The 19,563-nt window shown below is 38.8% G+C and overlaps 1 protein-coding gene across 2 annotated transcripts in view; it reads left to right on the top strand.

The window, feature by feature from the left end:
• arih2 (ariadne RBR E3 ubiquitin protein ligase 2) overlaps positions 1–17,333 on the top strand; it is a 39,924-nt gene extending 22,591 nt beyond the window's left edge. For both annotated transcript variants that reach the window (XM_003217844.4, XM_008105437.3), the window contains 13 exons: positions 1,694–1,761; positions 2,503–2,566; positions 5,189–5,336; positions 6,104–6,225; positions 9,002–9,111; positions 11,252–11,369; positions 13,085–13,135; positions 13,263–13,284; positions 13,479–13,630; positions 14,239–14,382; positions 14,989–15,057; positions 15,894–15,977; positions 16,795–17,333. In XM_003217844.4, coding sequence (XP_003217892.2) covers positions 1,694–1,761; positions 2,503–2,566; positions 5,189–5,336; positions 6,104–6,225; positions 9,002–9,111; positions 11,252–11,369; positions 13,085–13,135; positions 13,263–13,284; positions 13,479–13,630; positions 14,239–14,382; positions 14,989–15,057; positions 15,894–15,977; positions 16,795–16,866 — 1,224 coding nt within the window. In that variant the 3' untranslated portion in view covers positions 16,867–17,333. The remainder of the gene's footprint in view (positions 1–1,693; positions 1,762–2,502; positions 2,567–5,188; positions 5,337–6,103; positions 6,226–9,001; positions 9,112–11,251; positions 11,370–13,084; positions 13,136–13,262; positions 13,285–13,478; positions 13,631–14,238; positions 14,383–14,988; positions 15,058–15,893; positions 15,978–16,794) is intronic.
• The last annotated feature ends 2,230 nt before the right edge of the window (positions 17,334–19,563 follow it).

The following is a 19,563-nucleotide window of genomic DNA, read 5'->3' as shown; positions in this document are numbered from 1 at the left end:
ATTTTGAATCCAACAAGCACTAGCTGTATTCCACATCCAGCTGGGTCTGATGGGAGGAATGGAGATATCAAATGATGAGATGAAGGTCAAATAACCCATCTGGCATCAGAACATAGGACGATTCTGGCTGTGAGTTGTATCCTACTAATCAGTTTTGCAGACGTCTGACTTCAGTAGAAGCGAATGGCCAAGCCTGTGCTACCCCTTGAAGTTTGCAGATTTCTTGCAATATGAAACTCTTAATGAGTCTAGTTACATCTTCTTACATTTTCAAATTGCTTTGTGGAATAGTTTAAGAAGACATTACTTTCCATTATAGTTTTGGATACTCGTGTTTCTCCCCAAAGAAATCACCATTGTACTTTCTTCATGTAAGCAGTTATTTTGCTTTCCAGGAGATATAATTTGCTGCATCAAAACCAACCGTGGCACCTTCAAAACAAGCAAGTTTTAGTTTTCTTCCAGCTCTATGATTCTAGGAGTTTCCTGTTTTTCAAAAATAACCAATAATTGCTTTGGGATTTCCTAAATAAACAATATCTGAATGCAGCCACACAACGCAGAGCCTAAGCATCATATAATCAAACTCCTCTGCCATGTAATTATATTATTGGATTTATTGCCCTATTAGTAGCAATTCTGAAATCCTTAGTTTCTTTCTTTCTTTTTCTTTCTTTTTTTTTGCTTATGTTGCTTCACTCCAATGTAATTTTCAAATTTGCAGAGAAGCTCAAGTAGTTGGCAATTCTGCTAGAGATGTCAAAGCAGCTGTATAGCTGGTAATCAGTTCTTGATCATCCAGGGAAGTTCTCTTCCTTTGTGTCCTCTTAATGCTTGTTTGACCTTTTCTCAAGTCCCTGCTTTCAGCTTTCAAAATAATTCCCAGTTTTGTGTGAGTTTTAAATCTTGCATACAGTGCAATGTATATAAAGTCTCTCATAGCTGCATTCTGTAATCAGTACATGGAATAGATGATGAATGTCATAAATAGGATACATTGAAAACAAGCAAATTACATCCTTGTACACTGTTGTACATGGCTTACTTTGCTGTATGCATTTCTGATAGTACACTGATAATAAATAATTAAATTGCATTGCAGCTTTGCTCATCTGAACTACCCCTTGTTTCCATCTCATTAGATCTAAAGAGAAAATAAAGTATTAATGTACCTTTGACTTGACTTTTTCTGAAAGCAGGAATCAAGTTTCTATTCAGGGCTGAATTTGTGATGCTAAAGCAATTACAATATACATTAATGAGCAATAATGCTTCTGTTGTCAAAGTAAAAAACTTAATAGCATGATTTGTTATTGTGTACCCTCAAGTCAGTTCTGACTTATGGCAACCTTAAGGTGAACCTTTCATAGGGTTTTCTTGCCAAAATCAATTCAGAGCTGTTTTTGTCTTTCCCTTCTTCTGAGGCTGAAAGAGTGTGACTTGCCCAAGGGTTTCTATGGTCGAGCAGAGATTTCTAGAGTTGTAGTTGTAACACTCAAACCAATACACTATTGTGGTTCATGTAAGGGGAAATTATCAACAAGGAGAAATCTTTGACTTTTCTCAAGGATTTTATTAATATTGTGAAAATACAAAATAACCTTATTCTTTGGAACATAGGGATATGCCTAAAGCATATGATGCTCTACCCATGTTGCTGTTCCTCAGTTTATTTTCTTTCTTTCTTGTTTAGGTCTCACATGCAGTTGCTAAGCTTATATTAGTTAGCTTCCACTGGCAAATCTCAGAAATTTTGGAAAGGTAAGCTATGTTTAATTCATACAGAGATGCTGCTTATCTCTCACTTTTCTGTGTCTAAAAAAATTCAAAAAGGCTATCTCTCTTGTTCAGAGCTCACAAAGATACTTTAAAACAACACTCCAAGGTTTATGAAGTTCCATATGTGGCTTACACGCATGCTCTGGTTTAGTAAAGAGATCTTTTTCTCAACCTTATACTTGATTTGTAAGATAGCTTACAATTAACAGGAAGTTTACAAATAATAGGATTTTCCTTTCTCAGTACAGGCAGTCCCTGAGTAACACATATACAACTCCTAGTTACAAACAGGGATGAGACAATAGGAAGTGAGAGGGAATCTACTCCTTGGAAGGGAAATTCACTCCTGAAAGAGTTATGATGCGAAAAAGGTGTTTGCATTGAAGCTTTCTCACCAGTTCTTGTTTCCATGACAATCCAACATGTCAAACACCAGTTGTCACAGGGAGAGAAAGTAAGGTGAAATCTTCTGAAGAGAGGCACAGACAGCAAAATAAGTCTTACAGGGGTGTTAATGCAAAATTATGCTATGCAAAACTAAAAAAAACTGCTATCTTGTTTGTAACCCAATGACTGCCTATAGTTGTGAATTGGGATAAGTTTAGAATTCATAGCCAGTATAGATACCTTCCACAAAATACTGTAGCTGTCTTAATCTCACTAGCTTGTCATTGACAGCACTGTATTTATCTAGAATTGTAATGCTTTTTTCCTGTCCTTCAGGCACAAGTCCAATTCTGTCCAATTGCTAGTGGAAGCACGAGTTCAACCTGCCTCATCCAAACACGTAAGTAACAGGCAATTGTATTTTCTTGGTAGTAAAACTCCTTGTATGGTCCTCTGAAGGCTGTTCTCTTGCCCTTTTGGTCTACCTTCTGCTGACTTCTAATCCGATTTTATTTCTGTACAAAAAGTGAGGCTCTTGAGGATTCAGTAATGAAATTCTAGCATGAAGCTAAGAACTTGACCTTGCAGCCTGGCTTGCATCTCTTGGTTTGATATGAGGTTTGAGTGAATGTTCACCACAAAAAAGATATAAATGCCCTTGTCACTGCGGACTTTAACCAACTGCTAATTATGGAATGGTGCAAGCTAGCATCTTCAACTTTTTGAAGAAAAAAATTCTTGCATATTAAAAAAAGCCATTCTGTAGAATTAGTAATAGTTGTTTTGAGCAGTATTTTCTTCCCAAACGGATGTGTGGATTTTTTTATAACACTTCTCTTCCTAGCCAATATGTCCAGGGGTTAGATAAGTAAATTACCATGTATAAAAAGAGGCAGCCGTTTCAAGTTCAGACAGGGAGGGCCGGGGCATCTAGTAAATCCTATGACCAAAAGAAAAGACTTATTTAGAAAATTGGCTTCGACACTTAGTGTGATGAAAAGGTCTGTGTGCAGATGTAATGTTCAAGTGACAGTCAGACATTATTTCTTAGAGACTGAGGAAAGTATATCCCCAAATGCTCTAAACAAGAAGTTCAAAGGGAAGGGCTGTGTAGAGCTCAGTTAAAAGTCATATGATTTGCCCTGAACTCTGAATAACCTTGATCTCCTTCCATCTGTCAAGCATCCTGCAGTTTGCTGATGAGTTGGTCAGCTCTGTTCCATCATAGATTGTTTCACCAAATACTTAAAATATGTTTAGTAAAATGCCCTACCCTACACTTGTTGCCTTAGCTTTCTTCCCTTATCCCCAACTGTCAGCTTGTAGATCTTTTTTGCTTCCCTCTTTCACTACAGCAGCTGATGTGAAATGTTGTTTATAATCCTGAGCAAACCATTTAGCCATGCCATGTTTAGTTGTCCGCCACAAAAAGTGGGTCACTTCCTTATATCCATTTAGAGCAATTATTTTTTGGAACAAAATGGAATAGTTGTTACAGTAGCTAGAATGGTCTGTATTTGATTTTCTGCAGTGCTGGTGGACATACATTCACAGCAACAAGCTAGAGATCTGTGTCTGAAAGACAAGCTTCACCTTTCATCATTGACAACTATTGGCCAAACTTGTGCTATTATCAGTTTTGATTATTACCAGATCCTAGTCTCCTGTTTTAATATTGTATGTTTTTCGTATGCTTCTTGCCGATTTTAACGATTGTTTTATTGCTATTGATGTTTTACTGGTATAATTGTTTTATAGTCGTGTTACTGATATTGATTGTTTTATCGGGCTAGGCCCCATGTAAGCCGCCTCGAGTCCCTTCGGGGAGATGGGGCGGGGTATAAAAATAAAGTTGTTATTATTATTATTATTATTATCCTATACATTTATGTTTTTAGTGCAGCGTATCAAACACATGACAGTAATATAAGATACTAGTAACTCTCAGATGTAAAGGTCATTTTAACACTGCTTCCCAGGACAGAAAGGTTCCAAGTCTCAGTAGTCCGTGCAACACAAAGACTCTTGTGCAAATCATGAATTTGCAGTTTGCAGAAAAAACATGTGTTGTGAAGGCAAGTCATGCAGATTTCACAATTATTTTGTCTGTTCTTTTCAGTGGCGCCATGCATGTTTTTCTTATTGTTTGAGCCATGCAATTAGGACTACTTGTCATTGTATAAGCAGTATAGTTATTACCATTGCAATATTCACTCTCAATCAGAGAACTAGTTGATCTCAGCTTCTAAAGCCCCTTGCTACCAGTACGCCATTCAAGGCAATCTGTATAAGCAAGTAATTTTTATCTAGGCACAGAATGAAGCCAGATTTTTTCTTTCCAGTGCTGTCCATCATCTCCCATCTGAACAAGAGAGAGAGTTATACATTAACCCAATTTTGAAAACAAAGATATTCATGATGAGAATAGAAGTCTCTCCCAAGAGAGAAAGTGAATTCCAAACAAATGTAGTTAAGCTGCTGTAATCAATTAGCCCACTGCTTCTTAAACTGGGATCCCTACCCAAAATGGGGTCCCCTTAGCTTAATGTTGGGATCACGAATAATTTGGCAGCAGTAATAGTTTCTGAACATCATCCATTCACACACAGCTATTAGCAACGGCATGCAGTGTTTACAGTGGACTCTGCAGAAAATGCATCAGCTGTACTCCACAAAAAGGAAAATCAGCCTGTTTAGCAAACCTTGCAAATGCTGGTTTATTATCAGTAAATGTTTGGTTTTTATATTATTTTATATACCTATATACCTGAGGTAACATGAAAATTTCTCAAGTGGAAAAGGGTTGTGAGTAGGAAAGGTTTAAGAAGCCCTGAATTAACCTATTAGTCCTGGTTTTAAAAAATCTTGTTGAATTCAAAATGAGAAAGCAGAGTTGTCTCATTTTGCATTTTAATCTGATTTCCCTCTGAATGAATGCTTTCAAAGGGTTTAAGGGTTTTTGCTCAGGCAGTCAACTATGGCCCATTTTCTTGCCCGTGACTTTTTTTCTTTCTAATTTCAGGCCATGGTACATTCCTCCCAGCACTGTGCAGTGTGTATGCAGTTCGTCCGAAAGGAAAACTTGTTGTCTCTGACTTGTCAGCACCAGTTCTGTCGTAGCTGTTGGGAGCAGCATTGTACAGTACTTGTCAAGGACGGAGTCGGAGTCGGTGAGCTCGGAGCAAGGGGTTATTTGGAAATGTTTTGCTACACTGATTTTCTATCCTTACTTTCTCCCTTCCATCTTCTTCTTTCCTCTTTCTTTCTTTGATGACCTTTTATATAGGGAATATAGATGCGGAGCTTGTTCCTAAAAAGAACCAAATCCAAAAAAAATGGATTGCAGCACATTGTTGGCTTGGAGTAGAATATTATGTACAGATCAAAATGTATCATATCACTTTGGCACAGGACTTCAAAAATTGCATTATATAACAAAAGAATGCATATCCTCAGCACCTTTTTCCTGATCCCTATCAAATTTGTTCAGGTGAATTTGATACCATTTGGAAATAAGCTCCATAAATGTGTTCAATCAAAGGCAAATGCCTTACAGTGTTTGCAAGTCTGTGACTACAGATCATTTTGAGGAGATGGGTGAGCCAATTCCCTGCAGCTCTTTCTGATTTCTGATTGTGACCTGCTGAAGAATATTAAATATTCTTCCCAGATATTTAAAATTCAGCTTTTCATAGTATGGACTATTCTCATTATTTTTCTTTCAACTGTCACTGCTCTAGAATCACAAATGCTTTTTACTAATTGAACACTTCTGGTAACATTATGCCAGGTCCGACTTTCCAGAAATCTATTAAATTGCATTTTGAGAATTTGGCAGTTTTAAAAAAATGAATAGCCATAATCTTCTGATATCATTGGTTTAGTCACTTCCACTATAATAGGGTTTTTTTTTCCACTTTTTTTGTTTTTTAAACAGGCGTTTCCTGCATGGCTCAGGACTGTCTGCTCCGGACCCCAGAGGATTTTGTGTTTCCGTTGCTACCTAGCGAGGAGCTGAAAGATAAATACAGACGCTACCTCTTCAGGGATTACATTGAGGTATCGCTCACTTTGAGGCGCTCCCCCCTCCTATTCTCTCTCCCTGGTTTTTTTTTCCAAAAAATGTCTAAATAGAAATAATAATAATAAATCTTTATTTGTATCCCACTTTTCTCCCTAAAAAGAACCCAAAGCGGCTCCCAACATTATGTAAAAGACAATACAAAACAAAATACGTATGTAAAACAATAACCTATAAAAACAAATTTACAATAAGAAATAAACATATTTAAAACCATTTATCTAATACAGTTATTGCAGGCACTCAACAAGACAGATGGTAAAGTTAGCTTGACTCAATATAAGTTAGCCTTCCTGACATTACAACTAAGTTTCTTCATCAAACACAATAAATGCAAATACAGCAAAACCCCATCTCATCTGAAAATACATTAATTGCATCTTCAGTACCTTCTTGATCAGTGGTTTCCAACCTTTGGTCCTCCAGGTGTTTCGGACTTCAACTCCCAGAGATCCCAGCCATCTTACCAGTTATTAGGAACTGAATTCCTAACACCTGGAGGACCAAAGGTTGGAAACCACTGAACCTTTAGACATATGAATTAGCTTATTTCTTAAAATAGATTTACAACTCAGGTGGCTTTACAGGTGTACCTCAGTTAATCTTTGTCCCATGTATTTTAATATTTGTATTTTATAGAAATACGTTGTAATATGTGCTTCTTATTGAATGTATTTTATTATGATGATTATTTAACTCTGTTAACTCTGCCTTGAGCCATAAGAAGAGGTAGTTAATAAATTAAACACTATTATTATTATTGTCACAACGACGTTGTATGACACAGCAAACAAGATAGATATGCTGGATTTCGTTTCACAAAATCACAAGTCGAACACTTCCCAAGTGTCTAGGACTGTGTGATGTATTTTCGGATGATGCGAAAATATTATTATTTTATTATTATTATTATTATTATTATTATTATTATTATTATTATTATTATTATTATTATTATTAAGCATCTACCAATGATGCTTCTTTTTACAAAGTCTTTTTACTCCTAACCAGGCTTAATCTCTTGGTATTTGTTTATCTAGAAGAGGAGTATTGTTGCTGTTGTTTGTTGTTGGTGGTGGTGGTAGATTTTATTTTATTTTTGGTAATTTGAGCATTGAGAGGTTTGTGAAAGAAGGGCAGGAGAAACAGATTGCTGGGTTTGATACAGACATTGCAATAAAGTTTGACCTTTAAAAGAATGGTATTCTACTCTAGCTGTGCGTACTTACCTACAACAGACAAGATAAACAGCAGCTGTCTCCAGAATCTTACTAAGTACAATAGAGTTTCGGTTATCTGACTTAAACGGGCAGACTAATCTTGGATGCCCAGATCTGTCAGATAACCGGAGCTGTGGAAACGCTGGGGGTGCCACTTCTTAGCGGCACGCTCCGTGCTTCTTAAAAGGCTCAGGCCCCTGCCGGAGGGAGGAAACTTCTCCCTTCGGCAGGCGCCCCGGCCTAGGGAAGCACAGCGGGGCCCAGGCCTCAAAGGTGAGCAAGCGAGGTGCGAGGAGAATACAATGCACCGCCAAGCCCCTGGCAGCACATTGGATAATAAGGAGTGTCGGATAAACGGAGCTCGGATAAGCATGGCTCTACTATATGTGTGAACAGAAAAACAGCAATGAAAGTAAATTCGATGGCCTCATCAGCTCCCCTCAATATGATTTTAAAAGGCATAGATCTTTACATCCAATAACAAAAATGGAAATCATAAGAAAACTGGAGTCTGGTGAATGCACAGGATAGCATCCCTAAGTTAACTTTTGGAAGAAACTTTCAAATAGTCTCCACAAGATTCAACATATTTTTTCTTTGCTAATGTAAGCCTTAGCTGACCTGGATATTTCCTTTCTTCTGGGCATATTGTTAGTTTTGAATAAAAACTTGGTTGCAATTTGTTGAACTGCACAACAAAGGATAATAGCAGAAATAACACATGACCATTTAATATACTTTTACATTGCTTTTTTTCATGTCGAGAGCGAAATTGCAAATCGTTTCTGGTGTGAGAGAATTGGCCGTCTGCAAGGACGTTGCCCAGGGGACACCCGGATGTTTTGATGTTTTTACCATCTTTGTGGGAGGCTTCTGTCATGTCCCCACATGGAGTTGGAACTGATAGAGGGATCTCATCTGCGCTCTCCCCGGGATGGATTTGAACCAGCAACCTTCAGGTCAGCAACCCAACCTTCAAGTCATCAGTCCTGCTGGCACAAGGGTTTAACCCACGGCGCCACCAGGTGCTCCTAATAGTATTTATATTTAAGATGAATATTTTTTATCAATTTGTTATAATATATATTTTATGCATTGCCTAATGGTCTGTTGACTGCAATAACGTTGTCATTGAACCACCCTTCCTTCTTGTAGAGTTGGAAATTATCTCTATTCTTTCTATGTTATTTTTGTCACTGATATCGTTACTTCTGTTAAAAAGTAATAATAGGTAACACTGAGGTATACCTGTGTTTAAAACAAATATATCGAGAAACAAGGACATAAAACCACAGTTGTGGTTGAACTGTTAAAAAAAGGATAAAGGTGGTATATTGGCGTAACATCCTAGCCACAAGAAAGCTTTACATCTTTCCTTGAATGTCTGTAAGGATGGACTTTGGGAGGTACGAATTCAAATTGAATTTTTTGAGATTGTGTTTGTTTTTATTTTTTGCACATAGAACACTGAAAATAACTGTTCCCTACAGGCCAATTTTTAGATGTGTTTCTAATGGAGTCTCTTGCTTCACAGAGCCATTTCCAGCTGCAGCTTTGTCCTGGCGCAGACTGCCCTATGGTCATACAGGTACAGGAGCCCAAAGCCCGCCGAGTGCAGTGCAATCGCTGCAATGAAGTTTTCTGGTAAGGAAGTAGAGCGGCGTGTTGAACTGAGTACAATGAAAACTATAGGCATAGGTTTTTCTTAGTTCTGGTATAGATCTGGAAATTATGCAGCTCATATTCTCTTTATTGACTAGAAGTGGCTATGTAGTTGCTCAGCAGATGTGGCCATTGAGGGATTAGGGGGTATTAAAATATGGGGCATCATTTGGATCTCTGCTTCTTAAGCTGTGGGTCCAGACCCCATTTGGGGTCCCCTTAGCTCAATATTGGGGTCCCAAAAATTGGCAACAGTAAAAGTTTTCAGAACACTACTCATTTACACGAATCTGTTAGCAACAACATGAAAGGATTATAGTGAGTTAGCAGAAAATGCTTCAGCTGTTCTCCACAGAAATGAAAATCAGCCTGTTTCGAAAAACTTGCAAATGCTGATTTATTATCACCAGTGTTTGATTTTTATACCTTTTTTATACCTATATACCTGTGGTCATGTAACATTTATCAGGCAGAAAGTGGTTGAGTGGAAAAGATTCAAGAAGACCTGCTCTGGAGTCTTCATGAATGCCTTACTCTCACCATGTCAAGCAAGTAGAACTGAAAAGAACCTCTTCTGGTGCCATGCAGGCCAGATAAAATACAGTGAGCTCAATATCAATCTTAAGTGAATATTCAAGGCTCCTTCCTAAGCCATAAGTGAAAATGTGTCTCATGACTGTAGAACCTTCTAAACCAGACATGGGAAAACTTTGGCCCTCCAGGTGTTTTGGACTTCAACTCCCACGATTCCTAACAGCCTGTAGGAGGGCTGAAGTTCGCTCATACCTGTTCTAAACAAAAATGGCACATAGATCTGACTCTTAAGACAAATCTGTGGTTGAATTTTAATGTACAATCAAGATTACAGTATGAAAAGACATACAAAACTGCAAAATACAATGTACCGTATATACTCATGTACAAGTTGACATTGTGTTTAAATCAAGAGCATGTTTGGGGCACAAAATTATGAATTTTGATATGACCCATGGATAAGTTGAGGGTCCTTCTGCAGAAAGGGGCAAGAACAATGCTGCCTTGGTGCCCTACTACCATTTTCCCACCCAAGTTTTCAAAAAGTCCAGAAGCAGTGCCATGGCGGAGAAAGTAGAGAGGGTAGGTGCTTCTTTTAGATTTTCCTAGGATGGACTAAGCTCTTGTCCTTTGCCACTCTGCTCAGAGAAGTGGGCGGTTCCTTTGGTTGATGATGCTGTTTTATGTTATGTTATTGTTTTTGTAATATTAATTTTATTAAGTTATGTACAATCTGTGGTTGGTTTTAATTGTTGAATTGGGCATGTTCCCCATGTAAGCTGCCCCAAGTTCCTTCAGGGAGATAGAGGCGGGATATAAGTAGTAGTAGTAGTAGTAGTTGTTGTTGTTGTTATTACTATTATTATATTTTAATTACAGTTTACCTACAATATTCACATTGACCTATGGTTAAGCTGACTCATTTTTTTTATTCTTTTAACTAAAATACATAGTTATATTGGACATGTTCTATAAGCAACTTAGAGGTACAGTGACCAATCACAATCAAGCAGATATGTTCTGATGCTGTTTTCACTAAATATCAAAGGGAGGTATGTTATGGGGAGATAGAGGGCAACAATATTACAGACGGGGTCGCATGCACAAAAAATAGAAAACTGTGGAGCAAGCTATGCTAAATGCTATCAAAATCTTATTTATTTCATATATGAACTATTCTGCTAAGAGAAAAAAGAGATTGAAAAGTTTTACAATATTGAAGCATTAGTAAAATATTTATTTCTTAATGGACCCCAGATTTCTTAGGGTTTTACTAGACAAGGAACACTCAGCTAGTTTTGCCAGTTTCTTCCTTTGAAATAATCTACATCACTGGATATTCACTGGCAGATTCCCATCCAAGTACGGTACTACTTTGATTCTGAGATCACATGGCTTTAAGGTATTTAGGGTCATATGTGAAATGTATAGACCTACTCAAAGTTTGAATAGCTCTTGTATTGAATTGCAAAGAACACACAATTTGTATGATTACGGTTTTGTCTTTTAGAAAAACTAATCTGATTGTCTACATTATTTTTTTCTTGTTGTTATAAATAGTAATTTGGTTACATGTGTCTCTTTTAAGTTTCAAGTGTCGGCAGATGTACCACGCTCCCACAGACTGTGCCACCATCCGAAAATGGCTCACTAAGTGTGCGGACGATTCTGAAACAGCCAACTACATCAGTGCTCACACTAAAGATGTAAGTGTGTTGGAGGAAGCCTTTCATTTATAACTTTGCTTTTGTTTTTTGTAATAAGTAATAAATAACAAAGGACATAGTGTATAATTATGGGGATTCATTTCCTAATTAATGTCTTTCTTTCATTCTCTTCCGTGTTTTGTCCTGCCCTTACCAATACTCATCAAGTATACTAAGAGTAAACATGATTGCAGTAGTCAAAATATAGGTGGCTTAAATTAGTCTGATATTATTTAGATTACCTGTAATCAGTAAATAATGTTTGTATTGTAGCTTGCAGTTTTTCCATTTCTGGTATCCAAATTATATAGGACTGAGTACTGTATATATAGATATTTAATTTTCTAAAGATATGGTAAATGTTAGGGTACTACTTACCTCTCACAAAAGGAAAGACTGGGTTCTATTTTCTTTTCAGATCTTTTAGCCAAATAAATTTGTCTTATTTCCTTGAGGAAGCAAAACAGTTAAAAATGAAAGATTTACATCAAAACGAAAAACCAGACTAGGTGTGACAAAAGAAAGCAACATCTCTTGACAATGAATTCATTTCCCTTGGCACTGGATTATAAAAACTTGCTACTGCTCCTTAGTATAAATAAGAAGCATGAAAAGGGTGAAAGAAAAGAACAGATGTTATTTTGATTGTGGTATTGGAGTCAGATGTACAAAGGGGAGTACTGATGAAAGAAACAAAAACATATTGGATAGCATGGGAAAATGATGAATTACAAATCATGAAGAGAAAACATTTTTCTTTTTTGCACTATGGGACACAATAGATTCATCTACTTAAAGCTCTCCAAGTCTAAAGGTGGAAGTCTTTTCCTCACCATTATCCCTTCCACTCTTTTAACTGAAGAGAGCAGGGCTCAAACTTTGGTACTTTCTGCAAGTTGTATGCAAAATAGAATCATAGAAAGTTGGAAAAGACCTCATGGGCCATCCACTCCAACCCCATGCCAAGAAGCAGCAAATTGCATTCAAAGCACCCCCGACAGATGACCATCCAGCTTCTGCTTAAAAGCCTCCAAAGAAGCAGCCTCCACCACAGTTGGGGGCAGAGAGTTCCAGTGCCAAACAGCTCTCACAGTGAGGAAGTTCTTCCTGATATTCAGGTGGAATCTCCTTTCCTGTAGTTTGAAGCCATTGTTCCACATCTTAGTCTCCAGGGCAGCAGAAAACAAGCTTGCTCCCGCCTCCCTATGACTTCCCCTCACATATTTATACATGGTTATCATGTCCCCTCTCAGCCTTCTCTTCTGCAGACTAAACATACACATGTGCTCTATCATTCAGCTGTGGCAATAATAGTGTATAGCATACATTAAATAATGGGTGAGTAGTCCCAAGATACAATTGAAGATATTTTTTTAGTTCCTGAATGGGCTGTTAGTAGCATGTTTTGTGTACAAGAAGTTCCTTGGCATCTCTGAGAAAGTTTCTGAGACCCAAGGAGTGACTTCCAGCCATTATAGATAAATAGGCCTATAGGCTTATTTGGTACATGTCAGTCCTCTTCCTGCTTTTCCTAGAAATCACATTGTATTGCTAGGAAAGGCAGGAGTATGACTGAAGTACAATTAAAGCAAGTGGGAGAATAAAGAGGATGGAAACTGGAAGGCAAGACAGGAAAGAATGGTAGGCATTGAAGATCAGTCTACTGATTGGAAATACAGGAAGAGATCTAATGCACTTCCATATTTTCTCCCTAGTGTCCCAAGTGCAATATCTGTATTGAAAAGAATGGTGGCTGCAATCACATGGTAAGCTGTTCCTGAAAAAAATCAGGACTCTTTTCAACATATTGCTTAATTTTAATTAAGCCTATTTTTCCTTGTACCTTGATGATGTTTTTTTCTGTTTTTCCCCCTCCCACTTTTTCTTGTGCAGCAATGTTCAAAATGCAAACATGGTAAGTGCACAGCAGTGAGTCTTTGAGCGTTGGGATAAAGATTTATTCCCCATTGAAAATACTCTGGCAATCCAGTAATGTACTTTTAAGTGGGAAACCCTTCAGTAGCAATGAGATTGTTCCTAATATGAGCCGTTACCCCATACGCCTCCTGCAGTAACCTGGACCCCCCCCCCCCCCCTTATCTCCTACAGACTTCTGCTGGATGTGTCTAGGAGACTGGAAGACCCATGGCAGTGAATACTACGAATGCAGTCGGTACAAAGAAAATCCTGATATTGTAAACCAGAGTCAGCAAGCACAGGCCAGAGAGGCCCTTAAGAAGTACTTGTTCTATTTTGAGAGGGTAGGTGATGACTTTTTGGCTAGAGTTAATTGTAGGCATCTTGTCTTGAGCCAACGGTCAATGCCAACAAAGCCTGCGTTTGCATATGCTCATTGGAGCAATGTGCTGTAGCCACAGTTGTTACATCAGTGCATTTAGATTCTTGCTCAAGGTTATTTTTCCAGATGGGTGCTTCTCTGCAGAGAATCCCTGTCAGGCCGGTAATGAGTGCTCCCTTTTGAAGTCCATAGCATTTCTTTGCTTTCAATCTTACAATATTGAGCTGCCTGTGCTCTATAGGGAAGCCTTTCATGACTATGCTGCTTGCCTTTCATAAATCTGTGTTCCCCTGCACCAAGTCTAAAAACACTCCTTAGATCACATGCATCAAATTCAAGACTGTCATGCTGAATCCAGCATGCCATGTCATTTTCTGTGGCCCTCCAGTGGAAATGTTATATTTCTCCTAGATCCCATTGTCAAAAGATAATTTGATACAAAAGTGTATCTAAATTTAAAAGAAACTTCTCTAGAGTATTTTCAGATCAGTTCTTGTTTGTCAGCTTTTCTTCTTTACTTGCTTTCCCAGTCAACATTTAATTGTAGTACCCCCTTTTTCACATTTGTAGTGGGAAAACCACAATAAGAGCTTACAGTTGGAGGCGCAGACATACCAACGGATTCAAGAGAAGATACAGGAAAGGGTGATGAATAACCTGGGAACTTGGATAGATTGGCAGTACCTACAGAATGCGGCAAAGCTACTGGCTAAGGTGTGTATATGTGTTGACTGTTAAATGCAGCTCCATTTTGTGTGTATACGAAAGGGATATGGTGTGATCAGACACAGTAATAGTTCATTAATTATTTAGCCATGGAGTCTTATCCATGACTTGAAGAGTTTAAATGATGACACATTGATGGCATAAACAAAAGGCATCAATCATGGAAGGCATCAGACTGCATTTCTTAGTAGTGTGAATTCATACTGGCTAGAAATCTGAATTATAAACTGTGTTGGGTTTTTTGTACCTTAAAATTCTATTATACTGTTGGACAATCAGAGCATGGTAGCATTTCTTGTATGCCTTTGTGTCTAAATGTAGCCTTTGAAAGCTCTTGGAGCTAGTTTTGCCATTTGATGGCTACATGCAACTCATTCAGTGTGTGTATCTTACTGGTAGCTCTACTCATTGTGTGACATCATAAAACTGAAGCATATTAATTGGATGTACCTTAAAAGCTGACAGACATCAGACCCCAAGATTTGGAGAAGAGCAGAGGACAGCTCTTGCAGTTTCTCAAGTCGCTCCTGACACGGAAAAAAAAGCTCACCAATTTTCCTTTGATTCTTTTTCTTCTTCTTTTTTTTACTACAGTGTCGTTACACGCTGCAGTACACATATCCCTATGCCTACTACATGGAATCTGGTCCCAGGAAGAAATTGGTAAGAAATCTGTATTTAATGGCAAGTAAATACTTTAATGAAGCAGGAGGGAAACATGGAAGGTCAGATAAAAGTTCTTATCCTGTCCTTATCTGAGATTGACCCAAAGGCACATCATGGAAATCAACTGATAAAAGGAAGTTCTGACCTTGCAGAATTGGAATGGAAGGTTACTGGGGAAGAACATCTAAGCCAGTGGGTAGATGTTGTAAGCAAGAGTGAGATATAAGTGTAACAGATTTCTTATTTTGTTTTTATTTTGTCTTCCGTGACTATCTTTACCAATAATGGCAGAATACAACATTTCAATCACAAATTAAATATTCCCATGATGTTGAGTATAATTTATTTGCAGCACTATGGACAAAATCATGTAATACAATATGTCCATCTTATCCACAAGGGATGTGTTCCAAGATACACAAACACTGAGGATAACTGAAAGTACAGATAATAGCGAACTCTACGTTTTGCCTGTATATGAACCAAAAGTATACCATAGAATCACACTGTAAGACTTAGAGAGGCCCACAAACCTTTCCACTGTGTGGGAATTTTTTTGGGGATACAAGTAAACTATGGATGTGAAATCCATTGATAAGCTGGTCGTACTGTATTCTGACTATCTTTTAAACTTTTTTCATCTTCTCCTCATCTTTAAGGCTAAACAGCATTTTCTTTGAATTCTTGTTTTGTTTTGTATTTGTCTTGAAGGGAAGAAGACAAGTGACATAAAACAAGTTATTTTTTAGGGCAGGAGATGTAGGAAGGGAGGGAAAGAGGACAGAAAGAGTATCTTTTTCCTTTTGATTTTTATTCTGTTTTTGTTTTTTCAGTTTGAATACCAGCAGGCTCAGCTGGAAGCAGAAATTGAAAATCTCTCATGGAAGGTAGAGAGAGCAGACAGTTATGACAGAGGGGTGAGTAACAAGGTTTGGCTATCTTCCTTCTGCCTATTTCATGAACTCAGTGACTACACCAGGCATGGACAAAATTGGGCCCTCCAGGTGTTTTGGAATTCAACTTCCACAAATGCCCATGCCTGGTCTAGTCAGAGGAGATCAACAAATCTCATGTTTGGTACTGTGATAGCTAATATCATAGTTGGAGACATGGTTAGCTCCTTGATATCCTTGACACTTAACTTCCCTATCTTTAACATAAACTGTCACATCTGGGAAACATGGTGTACGTTGGTTATTTCATTACATTAGAGATGGAGTTGAAACTTTTGTAAGGACATTACTTAACTGCCATTTTCTTTGCTCACTGCAATTAATGAAAAGCTCCATAAGATTAGAGTTTATTAGATGGGTTCATGTTCTAAACTTCCCAAAAGGGAAATTCACTGAATTATGGGTACAGCACCCCCTGAAAGTTAAAAAAAACCACAATAAAAAACATACGTTTTGCCTTAGAGAAACCTCTTTAGGAATCTCTAGGTTCTCCAGCAACTTCTGGCAAAAGTTGGCAATAGAATCACACTGCAAGACCTAAAGATTCCTTGTGAACATTTTTAATCAAATCCACAAAAGCCAAACCCATAAATGTGGAGGGGGGGGGGGAGAGATTGTAGAATTGAAATTGTGTTAATTTCAGTCCATAGAACTTTCACCATATTCGTGTATAATAATGCACACATCCTTTTCTGAAAACCACCTCTTCTATTCATTCAGTATTTGCCAGTTTCCTTGCCAGCAGGAAAAAGCTGGTCTTACTTTTTCTTTCCCTGCCCAGGACTTGGAGAACCAGATGCACATAGCTGAGCAGAGGAGGAGGACCCTGCTGAAAGACTTCCATGACACATAAAGAAGCAGGAGTGGCCAGGGTGCAGGGGCAAGAGCCAAGGGCCAAGCGATGGTGGCGGGAGCAGCAGCAGAAGCAGCACAAGGAATTGGCCACCCATCGCCACCTCTGCCAAGAAGGGCTGAGGACAACACTTCACCCGCCCCTTGCAAGCCAGACACGAGCTAGCACCACCGCAGCATAGTCTTCTGTTTTTCTTCTCTTTTTCTGCTTTTCGTTTTTGCCAAGCTAGAGGCTGGAGTTCCGATTGGCACCTTTTTCCTGGGACTTCTTCCTCCCTTCCACTCTTGGGATCGTTCTGGGAGAGAGTTGGTTCTTTTCTCTTTTTTTCTTTTCCCTGAGTGGGCTGTTAATAGCATTAGATCATTACAAACTTGCATAATTTTTCAACGGTTGTACAATTATACAAAAATGACCCTAGAATAACACAAACCCCCCTTTTTAAAAAAATAAATTGGAATTGGAGTGTGTTTCCTTTTGGATAAGTTGCTTGTAAACTTTAATGGCTGCTTCTTTCCTCTCCTTCCACCCCTCTTTTGCACTGAAGGTTATAAAATAGACCAGCAGTCTGTTTGTTTGTCTGTCTGTCTGTCTATCTGTTGGCACCTCTGGAGTACCCTTTTGGTATTGCTTGCCCTGTGACTGCATGAGGTGAGCAGTGCCGAGGCCGGCATACCATTGAGGGCTCTCCTCTGGCCATGCTGCGGCAGTTGAGTAATTCTCAGGGCAGCATGGGAAATGGCTTCAATCCTACTGTTCCACTGACTTGAGGTTTTTCTCCCCCCCCCCCCCCCCCCAAGCATGGATTTGCTTCATTGCTTTGTTTCTCTGGGCTTCCCGTTTCTGCCAAAATTTGAATACTTGAAGGGATTCTGTGAGTTATAACCTCAGCTCTTGGTAGCAGAGTCACCGGTGTTTTGGTTTTGCCTTGGGGTTGCAGGACAAGCCATGTTTATGTCTATGCCTTGCAGAGATGTGCAATCCCATCACGTCGTGTGACAACCTGGTCCTTGACATGATTGTAAGGTGACGCATCAAGCTTGATTCCTCTTGCCCTGACGAGATCAAGCTTCCTTCTGTCTATTGAGAGAAAGCTGTGCCATTTAACATGATGTTTGATTATTGTTATTATTATTATTATTATTTAGAAAAATACTATTGACAGCATGACAAGTCCTTTGAAACATGTTGAAATGATAAATACATACTCCTGTCCTAGATACTACTCTAAAGCTGGCAGAAAATCAGATTAGTAGAGTGCTGCATAATTAGTATGAAGGTTTTTGGTGGCTTTTGATTGACAGGGGACTCCTGGATGTGTATTAAGGTCATTTTTTCCTCCATTCATGGTAAAGGCTAGCTGTAAAATAGTGTGTAAAAACTGCTTTGTACAATGTGTGGACACTTAGAGAGGAAGATGGAACTGCTGGCTTTTATTCCCCCTGAAGTTGCTCTGTTGATCTGAAATGAGAATACCATTGCCACTTTCTTTTATAAAAGCTTGTTGCACTGAGCCTTTCTTTGTGAATTGATCATGACTTGTTTGGATTTGGAGGATGGATTGGATCCTTATCCTCTGCTCATTTCACCTGCCCTTCTGACCTTTGAGTTGTATTTGCAACTTGGACATGGATTGCTCTGGCTCTTGCAGCTCATCTGCCATGCCACCTTTTGCCCCTTTAGCTGCTGCTACTACTACCTCAGGCACTCCAAGGAATATGATGATACCCTCCACCTGCTTGCTCCCTTAATAGATGACCCCAAGCCCTTTTAATACGGCTATCTCCCCATCCAGTAGCCCATTAACCACCCATTAAACTATAGGAGGGATAGCGCTAGGCAACCATAAATGCCTAGGAGGTAACCTCCCATAGGCCCATTCTCTCCTCTCCTCTTCCTTCCCTCTTCCATTTCCCTTTTCCCCCATCCCATTGGTCTTTTATAAGTCTCTTTGTAGCTAATACAGCATGACAACCTCATCTGGCTTGCTCCTTTAACCCATGTTGGTCTGCTGTAAGCGGAGGTCATGTGATTGTGTTCTCTTGGCGATAGATGTTTCAATTTTCTCTGCATGATGTCCACACCTGGGCCTTTTGATATATAGAAACAGAGCCAAACTCTTTTAGCAAGTACGAAAAGTTCAGTCTGTGTGTGATATAAATTACCTACAGGATATGTTAGCATTCATTCTGTTACTGGTTTTGATGGAGATGGAGTGTATAAATTTCTAGTGCAGGGTTATTTCATTAACCCAGCGGCAGTCGAGTCAGATTGGCTTCCAGAGATGGAGGGTGTTCAACTTCCCAGTTTCTACTCTTCAAAGCTCACCTGACCTTCTTGCTTGCACAGTGTTCAGTCTCTGAAAGAGGTACACATCTTTTCCCCCCTAAACTTAGACTGAATCCTCTCACTTATTGCATTTATTGTGTTAAGGCATTCAGAGTTCTGTCGCTTAGTAAAGGGAATGATGTATGACTTGCACTGCATCTGGCAAACACTTAAGAGCTGGTTGAATTTGGTGGCGGTGCGTTCACAGCTTGCAACGTCAAACCAAGCTTTCTATACAGTGCATGGAGGGTGTGTTCTGTAAGCAAGTGTTGTAGGGCTCCATCCAACATTGCACAAGTGGACATCTGCTTCTGCAACAGATTTTCCTGCCTTTTCCCTGCATGGCCCCCAAAATTTGCTTTAGAGGGTATC

The sequence above is a fragment of the Anolis carolinensis genome, chromosome 2 (assembly GCF_035594765.1).
Source record: "Anolis carolinensis isolate JA03-04 chromosome 2, rAnoCar3.1.pri, whole genome shotgun sequence".
Classification (NCBI taxonomy): Eukaryota; Metazoa; Chordata; class Lepidosauria; order Squamata; family Dactyloidae; genus Anolis; species Anolis carolinensis.
This window is presented reverse-complemented; position numbering and strand designations above follow the sequence as displayed.